This window comes from Oryctolagus cuniculus, chromosome 17 (assembly GCF_964237555.1).
Source record: "Oryctolagus cuniculus chromosome 17, mOryCun1.1, whole genome shotgun sequence".
NCBI lineage: Eukaryota > Metazoa > Chordata > Mammalia > Lagomorpha > Leporidae > Oryctolagus > Oryctolagus cuniculus.
Window position 1 is genome coordinate 41961259 of NC_091448.1, and position 9683 is coordinate 41970941.

Here is a 9683-nt window from a genome sequence, read left to right on the forward strand (position 1 = left end):
GGTCGGGGCGCCGGATTCTGTCCCGGTTGCCCCTCTTCCAGGCCAGCTCTCTGCTGTGGCCAGGGAGTGCAGTGGAGGATGGCCCAGGTGCTTGGGCCCTGCACCCCATGGGAGACCAGGAAAAGCACCTGGCTCCTGGCTCCTGCCATCGGATCAGCGCGGTGCGCCGGCCACAGCGCGCTGGCCGCGGCGGCCATTGGAGGGTGAACCAACGGCAAAGGTAGACCTTTCTCTCTGTCTCTCTCTCTCACTGTCCACTCTGCCTGTCAGAAAAAAAAAAAAAAAAAAAAAAAAGAAACTCTCCTAATTTGTTGGTTTTGCTGCAGGAACTGTTTTATTGTATAAATTATTGTATTTTAGTCCCTTAAAAATTATTGTATTTCAGATAAAAATGTGGATTTGAGAAATAAAGTAGAGGATATTGCTTTAAAAAAAAAAAAAAAAAGAAAAGAAAAGAAAGAAAGCAAGCAAGCAAGCAGAGCTGGGACTTGAACCCAAGCATCCCAGTATGGGATGTGGGCACCCATGCAGCATTTTAACTGCTATAGCAAACATCTGCCCCCAACTGTGTAGGTTGTCTAAATGTTCCTGCTGTAGCATTACAATGCACAGATGTTCTATCTGACTTCCTGGCCTCCATCATCCCCTGAGCCCTGCCCAGGCCGCTGGGCTGTCAGAGCTGGAAGGGGTTTGGAAAGGCCTTGACTTAGGCTGGGACTTCTCTGATGGTTCAGCCACACAACGTTTCCTGGAGCAAATCCTCTGTGGAAGCCAAACAAAACAAACAACCAAACATAAACAGGTAGGGGCCTCAGGGAACTCCCTCCAGTGCTCCTGCTGTCTTTGGGGTGCTGAAGAAGGGGTAGGCAGACATGAGAAGACACCAACGCTCCAGACCTGGGGTGGCCATGAACAACATGAGGCTACTCAGGTGACAATGAAATAAAATTAAAAAATTCTGCTCCAGGGAGGGCATTTGGCACAGTGGCTTAAGTCCCGTATCTGAGTGCCTGGTGTGAGTACTGGTTACTCTGCTTCTGTCCCAGCTTCCTGCCAGTGCACCTGGGAGGTAACAGATGATGGCTAAAGTATCTGAGTCCTTGTCACCCACGTGGGAGACTGTGTTTCCCACTGGATTGGACTGACTGTATGAACAAGGAGAAGTAACAGCGTGTGCTCACTTCTCAGTGGCTGCGATTAGCCTCAGGACAAGGTATCCGGGATTACAGCATTGACCTTGGTGGGGTGCGCCCCCTGCCCCATGGTGGGGCGCTCGGCTCTCGCCTCTCACCTCCTCCTTAGTGTAGTACTTCAGAACGCCTTCTCTCGCCAGAAGGACAAACCTCCTTCTCAGGAACTGTGCGTTGTCCCGCCCTCGCTTCCACAGGATGCCTTCGCGGTTGCCTTAACACCAAGAAGGAGAAAGGTGAACATGCAACACCTGAACACACACAGGCAGCTCACAGGTGTGGCTGGCCTTCCGCCAGCTGCAGGACCCGGGGGTCCCCCGGGGCCAGTTCTGCAGCATCTGATCATTTCTGTCGGACTTCCCCCTGTGCAAATCCTTTCTTCCTTGGCTCTCCGTAGGATCAGGCTGTCTGCCAGGAAGAGCTCTGTGGGCATCAGTGGGTCAGTGCTAGGATTCGTGTCTGTCATCAGAAGACGTGGCCAGGAGCAGGCGTTCGATGCAGCAGTTAAGATGCTGCTCTCGGGACACCCACATCCCAGAGAGGAGTGCCTGCTTGGGGTCCCAGCTCCTCTGCTTCCACCTCAGCTTCCTGCCCTGTGCAGCAGGGAGACAGCAGATGATGCCTTAAGTACCTGGGTCTCTGCCACCCAGGCGGGAGACCTGGATTAAGTCCTGGGCTCTTGGGTTTGGCCTGGTCCGGCCCCAGCTGTTGCAGGCATCTGGGGAGTGAACTAGAGGACAGATGATCCTCTCTCTCTCTTCCTCCCTCTCTCTCTCTCATCCCTCTGCCGTTCAAACAAAATGAAAATAGATAGATCAAAAATATTTCAAAAGAAGCCATAACTAACCCAAAGAGGGCTAAGGTGGAGCTGGCACTGTGGCACAGCGGGTTAAAGCCCTGGCCTGAAGCGCTGGCATCCCATAAGGGCGCCGGTTTGAGACCCAGCTGCTCCACTTCCTGTCCAGCTCTCTGCTGTGCCCTGGGAAAGCAGTAGAAGATGGCCCAACTCCTTGGGCCCCTGCACCCACGTGGGAGACCAGGAAGAGGCTCCTGGCTCCTGGTTTTGGATCGGTGCAGCTCTAACCGTTGCGGCCATCTGGGGAGTGAACCATCGGATGGAAGACCTCTCTCTCTGCCTCTCCTCTCTCGGTGTAACTCTGACCTTCAAATAAATAAATAAATCTTTAAAAAAACAAACAAAACAAACTCACTGAGTCTATATTTAAAAAAAAAAAAAAAAGAGAGAGAGGGCTAAGGTTTGAGAAAGTGGATCAGTCCCTCAGGAGGCCTGGATTTACATGGTCCTGCCCAGCTTCCCACTGACATCAAGCTAATGAAACCTGGGCACCAACGTGTGATCTCCAGGCACCTGCTGACTGCGGGAGGACTTGGCACCCCTGGGATCCAGGAGAATGAGCACTGACTGCCTCCCGGGCTCTCGGTGAGCTTCCGCACACTTTGCCCTGTGGGTCAGTGTCAGCTTCTACTCAGGGCAGCAGGGTGAAAACCACCCCAGATCCAGTGCCACGGACACCGCTGCCCCCTGCACGATGGCGGAAAGGGAGGCTGAGATCCAGTCCACGGTCCTCACCATGCCTCGCACTGCTCCAGGAGCTGCTGGAGCCAGGAGAGGGGGTGCCTGCCTCCAGCTGGTCTGCCTGGCGGAGGTGTCTTCCTGCAATTCCTGCTAGGACTCTGCACACTACTGCGTCTCAGCCAGGACTGAGCCCCGCCCTGCCCCTCACGTGTTGCTGTTTTAGAGGCAGAGGATCCCACAGTCGGTCTCGGCGGCCAGCGCGAGGGCAGCAGGCAGCTGTCGGGTGGACGCTGCTCCCAGCCCCCAGCCACTGTGTTTCTAGAGCTTGTTAGAACACAGAGCTCAGAGGGTGATGAGAATAACTTTACCTGGTGGGGAGACGATTTTCCCATCGGCCATAAATTCCTGTCTCTCATATTTTGCTCGAATCCATTGCTCCTTCAAGACCCTAAAAGGAGAGAACGCTCGGTCAGGCGTGTCTGACGCAGTCACTTCCTGCAGGAACTTGCCAAGACCTGCAGCTGAGGGTGGGGGCACCGCTGCCTGCGCAGGCTGCCCCCGTGCTCTGACCATTGGACGCCGGGAGATTCTTTGTGGGGACTGTCCAGCGCTTCGTGGAGTGTCCAGCAGCGTCCCTGACCTCTACCCTCCAGATAGCCAGCGACCCTGACCTCTGCACACCCCTCCTGGGCTGTGACTCCCAAAGATGTCCTCAGACACTGCCAGACATCTTGGGTGTGCAGGCGACTATTTCTCTCACAGGGCTATGGGGAGAATCACCTGCCTCAACTCTCCCCCCGGGTCAATGAATGCTGGCTCCCCTGTATCTCCACACTGCCCCTCTCACTGTAGGGCCATGAGCGAAAGTCAGGTGGCCTGCCCGTGGTCTCTCGGCACACTGGCCTGGACGGGGCTGTGGTCTCGGGGACCTGTTCCCACTCTATCAATTATCCACTGTGTGACAAAGACCACGGTACTTAACCCCTCTGAGCTTGGGGGATACACCAATATTATTATACCCACCTGCCCTACAGGGTGGCCGAGAGGTTTCCCAGAACAGAAGGGGAAGGGTTTAATGCCTTCCCAGGCAGACACTGCCAGCCCCGACTACGGCACAGAACTAAGCCACCAGCAGTGGCCTGACTGCAACTGCCTGCTCCCTCTCACCTTTCCCAGGAAGTGTTCCAAGGTGCACAGGACCTCACCCCCCGGCCGCAGAAAGGACCTAGAGCTGAGGATTGTTCAGAGCTCGGAGCACCCTGGGCCATGCGCACTAAAAGCACCCAAGCCGAAGGAGAGTGGCTGGACACCTCTTGCTGGGAGGGGAGGCTGGCTCCTGGGGTGACCTTGCTGACACCTGGCTGAGAGGAAGATGCAGGGTCACAGCCAGAGAGAGTGTGACAGACTTGGCCATGTCTGCGCCCCTAGCTCAGTGCTGCCCCACCTGTGGTGACCCTCCTGTGATCTGACCCCTGAGCCCCTATTCCATCGGGTTTGTGTCCCTTGCAATGAAGAGTCCTTCCTATGAACAGCCCTCACCCCCAGACAGTGAGGAGAGTCCCCGGCTGACCGCAGGGCCACAGGGTCAGAGCGGGGGGGAAGGAGTGGGGACCAAGGCCCAGCAGCACTGAGCTCAGAGGGTTAAAGTGCAGGGTTGCTGCTGGAGTCGTGCCCAGTACTATGTGTGCAGAGCAGGCAGAAGGCCTCACAGACAGTGGGCACTCAGCAAGCACATGGGGCAAAGGGCCAAGTGGCAGCAGGAAGGCGAGACAGAGGGCCCCGTCCAGGTGAGCCCAGCGCATCCCTGGGCTGGGCTGAGAATCAGGCCACATTCTGAAATGGATGCTGAGAAATGGGTTGGGTGGCATAGCGGAGGTTTTCCATAAATTATCTCTTTTTATCTCTACCCCCACACTACAACTCAGGCATCAGTGCCCGCCTGAGACCAGGATGTGGAGAACCAGAGAGGTCCGCCCTCTCACAGCCAGGCAGTGGTGAGGGCTTCCCTGCCCATCCACACTGGTTGGCTAAGTGCTGAGGGATCGCAGGACAAGTACAGTTGCGCAGTCCATACACTGCCCAAAAGCACCCTGCCGGGGCTAGGCAGCTGCAATGCACCTTGCAGTTTGCTCCTGGCCACGCCCCCAGGTGACCACAGGGGCCCAGCAGGGATGGGGAATGTGCCGCTGGTGAGCTGTCCAAGGCTTGCGGAATCATTCAGTTTGGCTCTACCAAAGCAACCACAGGCAGGACTCAAAATTCAATAAATCCACACCAGGCTAACTTTTTTTTTTTTTTTTTTTTTGACAGGCAGAGTGGACAGTGAGAGAGAGAGAGAAAGGTCTTCCTTTGCCGTTGGTTCACCCTTCAATGGCCGCCACGGCCAGCGTGCTGTGGCAGGCGCACCGCGCTGATCCGAAGGCAGGACCCAGGTACTTCTCCTGGTCTCCCATGGGGTGCAGGGCCCAAGGACTTGGGCCATCCTCCACTGCACTCCCTGGCCACAGCAGAGAGCTGGCCTGGAAGAGGGGCAACCGGGACAGAATCGGGCACCCCGACCGGAACTAGAACCTGGTGTGCCGGCGCCGAAAGGCAGAGGATTAGCCTAGTGAGCCGCGGCGCCGGCCCAGGCTAACTTTTAAGTTGATAATTCTGTATGGCCCAGAAATGATGTTATAAATATCCACGGGGCCCTTGGCAGAACAAAGGGTCCCCCTCCCCAGAAGAGGCACCTTCTCCCTGGTGACACAGGCTTCTCTCTAGCAGCCCTGGTGGTGAGGCTGAGTCCCTGGAAGAAGGGTCAGGACTAGGCGCTCAGTCCCACAGAGATTCGGGATCCAAAAACGCCTGTGTCACAGTGACCCCTTAACTCTTCTGTGGCGTCACAGCCCCCCATGCTGGGAGACCCCCCCATTGTCGAGAGACCATCACTCATGCCCTGGAGTTGGAAGAACTAGACCCAGTTCTGCTCCTGTAAGCTCGGGTCTTTCGTGGATTTCATGAGGACAAGAGCAGTGCTTACGGCTCATGAGAGGATGAAACACACAAATGCACGCCACACTCAGCACAGAGCCTGGGGCACGGGTAAAGCTCTAGAGGTATTCGCAGCCACTGTTGCTGTCATGGTTACTATTTAGGGACCTGCAGCCCCGGCACAGCATTGGGAGGCTTGAGGGACCTCTTTAGACGGGACAGACCTAGACTTAACATGCAACAGGAAGCACCTGAAACACACTTGCACTACTAAAACACCAGCATCCCCCCGCCCCCCACCCCGTCAAGTAAGCCACCATCTGTAAGCTGTAAGGATGTTGGAGGCCAAGGGATGGATCACAGAGAAAACCCCCGTTTCACAGTTGTAGAAACCGAGGCCCAGAGAAGGGAAGAGACACAAGCAAAAGCAGCAGAGAGAGGCTTAAGCCAGATCTCCTGCGTGTGCTCCTTAACAGGGCCACACGCTCTCCTGGGTGTACCTGCCGGCCAGGCCTGCAGAAGAGACCAGTGAAGAAAGAGGGGCTTGGTGGAAGGGACTTGAGACCAGAAGCCCCCTCCCCCCGGTGCCTCAGGAGTCACCCACTCACAGGCAGTCGTTGGCCTGGGGGACGTAGTAGAAAGCTGGGACTCTGGCTTCGAACTTGGCCTTCACACGGAGGTTTCCGTTGTGGGTCATAAACTGCAAGACAGCAGCAACTCGGGGGTAATATTAGAACTTGAAAAAACATGAAATGAAACCACGGCCTCCCAGAAGGTCACTGGTCTGCCTCCCAGGCTGGGTCAGAGGAAGCCACCTCCAGGAAAGACACATCCCACCAGGCTTTGGTCACTGACCACACCAGCGAGTCCAGCCTGGAACAGTGAAGCGCCAGAAGAGTTGTCCTTCTACAGGCACGGCCCTTCACGGCTCTCAGAGACGCACCCAGTTCTCGCCTCCCACACATCTCCAGAGTACCATCTTCAGTTCAGAGGAGGAATCAGAGAGGACAGGTGTCTCCCAAGGCAACACAGCTCGTCAGTGGAAAGCTGGGATTCGAACCCAGACCGAGCTGGCTTCAAAGCTCATAGTCTTTTTCCACTCCCTGCACATGTGGCCAGGACCCCTAGCCACCCTGAAAGTCTGCAGGACACCGATGTAGCCAGAGGACACAAGATGTGGGTGCAGCGTGATCGGTGAGACCCTCTGGCACCTCAGAGATGCAGTAGCTGATGTGCCTAGAGTAGCCCAGGCGGCAGTGGGACAGCAGAGTGGGAAGAAAGGCCAGGTTTGGCTCCACATCCCTGGACCAAGGAACTCTGCTCTCCTCCTCACCCCTACCCCGATGCTACAGGGCTCTGTCATGTACTTGCTGAGTGAGCCCTGGGATCGCACCTGTAAAAGGGAGGAGACTATGACAGGGGCGTGGCAAGGCAGGAGCAGAAGCCCTCCAGCTCTGTGCCACTGTGCTGCTTTCCTGGCTCCTGCACTGCAGTGTGGTGTGGGCTCGGGAGAGGCAGGGACCTTGTCATGCCCACTGTGCTCTCCCAGTTCCCAGCACAGGGTAGGCTGGCAGGAGCTGCGTGCTGAGCAAGCCAGGCAGTGCTCCAGCCCCCTGGTGTCTAGCATGGAACCTGACAACTGTCAGCCTGCTTCTCACAAAGTCCTTGAAACCCCCCAGCCAACCAGCAGCTCAGGGCTGCCTGCTCCTGGAAAGGTTTCTGCCTGAGACAGGACCACCAGCCAGGCTGGGGTGGTGTGGGGGTGGCGAGTCTTCCCTCCCCAGGGCTCAGGAGATACCAGGGATCCTCTTCTTGGCTGGAGACCACCAACCAGGAGGCTTCCTTTGGCCAAGTCCAGGACTTCCACTAATGATAACAGCAACTACTAACAACTTACTTTGAGTCTACACTTAATCTTAGAACAGCCCTGCAAAAGAGTGGTGGTGATCCCATAATACAGATGTGGGAATAGAGTCTACCACCAGGATGAAGTAGCCAGCCCTGGGCCTCCCAGCTTGTAAGTAAGCGATCCCTGGAGTTAGGATTTAACTCAGAGCCTCTGGCTAAGCTGGCCACCTAACAGGCTACTTCTTCCTCTGGCCATTGCCCTCGTCCCGTGCTCAGCTCCCCCCCCCCACACCGCCCCACCCCCCACCCCCGCCGTGTAGAGCCCTGCCGCCCACGGCCTCTCCCCCAGCTCCAGGGCTCAGGGCGCTCCACGTGCGCCTTTCTACCTCCACGATGCTGTCGTCCCAGAAGTCAAGTCTCACGGATTTAACTCTGCTGATGTCCGGGAAGTTGCGGTGGACGCCGGAGCAGTAGAGACAGATGAAGATCCCCAGGTTGTAAGAGGCCCAGTCGGGATCTACAGGGCAAGAGGGCAGCTGAGCGTGCGCAGGGCTGGGGAGCGGGGGCTGGGCCAGGGGACAGTTAGGACTCCGGGGGCGGGGCCAACTAGGAACCCCTTCTCTCTTCATCGCTCCGCCTAGGGTCGATTCGGTTACCAGCGGGGAACCTCGAGGCAGCCTAGGCCTGTGGGGGAAGACCCTGGAAGGGGTGCAGGGTTTGAGGGTTAGAGGCTGAGGGGAGTGCTAAGTGACAGTCGGAGAACCGCGCGCCGCTGGGGACTGAGGGCGGGCAGGTCTGGGTCGGGGTGCCGGGGTCGGGCGCGTGAATTGGGGAGCTGGGGGTGTCCGGGCCGGGGCAGGGGGCACAGGACGGCCTGGGGTCCCGCGGCGTGTGGGACGTCTGCGCCCGAGGGCGCGGGAAGTCGCTGGTGCCGGGTGCCGGTCCCGGGCGGGCTGGAGGGGGTCGGCGGTACCAGGCCGGGGACAGATCCGAGGCCGGCCGGGAGTGGGGCGTCAGGGGCCCGAGTCCGGCTGGGCAGCGTGTCGGACGCCGGGAGGACCGTCGGGGCCCGGGGATGTTCACCGCCGGTCAGTCTGAAGGGCGGCGTGAGGGTCGCGACCCTGTCCAGCCGGCGCGGGTGCGCGAGCTGGCTGGGCCGGGGCGGAGGGGTGCTTACCTGCCGCCCCGCAGTCCGCACAGTGCGCGTTGCCGGTGCCGGCCGCCCGCAGCAGCTCCAGCAGCCGCTTCTTGTTGCGCTCGCGGTCGCCCATGACCCGCCCGGCGGTCAGCGGGGCGCAGCCCGGCCGTCCCCCGGCCCGCGCGCTCCGTACGGCAGGTGGAGACGCACCCAACTCGCGGCGCCGCTCCCACCGCCGCCGCCCCGCCCCCGCTCCGCCCCCGGCCGCCCGGCTCCCCACGGCGTCGGCCCCGCCCCCTGGCTCGGCGGACCCGCTGGGAGGGACCCGCACGCGGGACCTGGCTGGGGTCCGTTCCTCCGGTCCAGTCCTGGTGGGCCACTTGCTGGATGCGAGACTGAGGACAACCAACCTACCCAACCCCTCCGGGCCTCAGTTTTCCCCACTCTGTAAAAGGAATGGGGAGGGGGCGGCGCTGTGGCGTAGTGGGTAAAGCCGCAGACTGCAGTGCCGCCTCCTAAAGCACCAGCTTCCCACGTGGCCCCCAGTTCGCGTCCAGGCTGCTCCACTTCCTTTCCCGCTCCCTGCTAATGTGCCTGGGAAGGCAGTAGAAGATGGCCCTTGCACCCGCGTGGGAGACCCAGAAAAAGCTCCTGGATCTGAATAGGATCAGCTCCGGCCATTGAGGCCATCTGGGGAGTGAACCAGCGATGGAAGATTCTCATTCTCTCTCTCTCTCTCTCTCTCTCTCTCTCTCTCTCTCATTTCTGTAACTCTGCCTTTCAAATAAGTAAATAAATCTTAAAGAAAAAAGAAAAGAGGAACATGGGGATGTGTCTTGCCTCTCGAGCTGCTTGGAGAAGTGGACAGAATCTCACTTCCAGTATAGCATTCTGCTTAGAGGCAAAGCTGTGCGTGTACAACGCCGCCTCCCCAGGAGACCTCCCTGCTGCCCCTCGGTCCTCCAGCCTCTCAGTCCGTCCCTTTTGGCTGAGAACT

General features: G+C 58.3%; 1 protein-coding gene across 9 annotated transcripts in view; it reads right to left on the minus strand.

Moving 5' to 3' along the window:
- The window catches only part of ADAP2 (ArfGAP with dual PH domains 2), a 43494-nt gene extending 34565 nt beyond the window's left edge, over positions 1-8929 (minus strand). For 8 of the 9 annotated variants that reach the window (XM_070061076.1, XM_070061077.1, XM_051824643.2 and 5 more), the window contains exons 1-5: positions 8726-8925; positions 7935-8065; positions 6309-6400; positions 3096-3175; positions 1292-1404 (exon numbers count right to left, since the gene is read on the minus strand). In XM_070061076.1, coding sequence (XP_069917177.1) covers positions 1292-1404; positions 3096-3175; positions 6309-6400; positions 7935-8065; positions 8726-8819 — 510 coding nt within the window. In that variant the 5' untranslated portion in view covers positions 8820-8925. Of the gene's footprint in view, positions 1-1291; positions 1405-3095; positions 3176-6308; positions 6401-7934; positions 8066-8725 lie in introns of all 9 variants that reach the window. The other variant, XM_017349004.3, reaches the window with a different exon arrangement.
- Between the last annotated feature and the right edge of the window lie 754 nt (positions 8930-9683).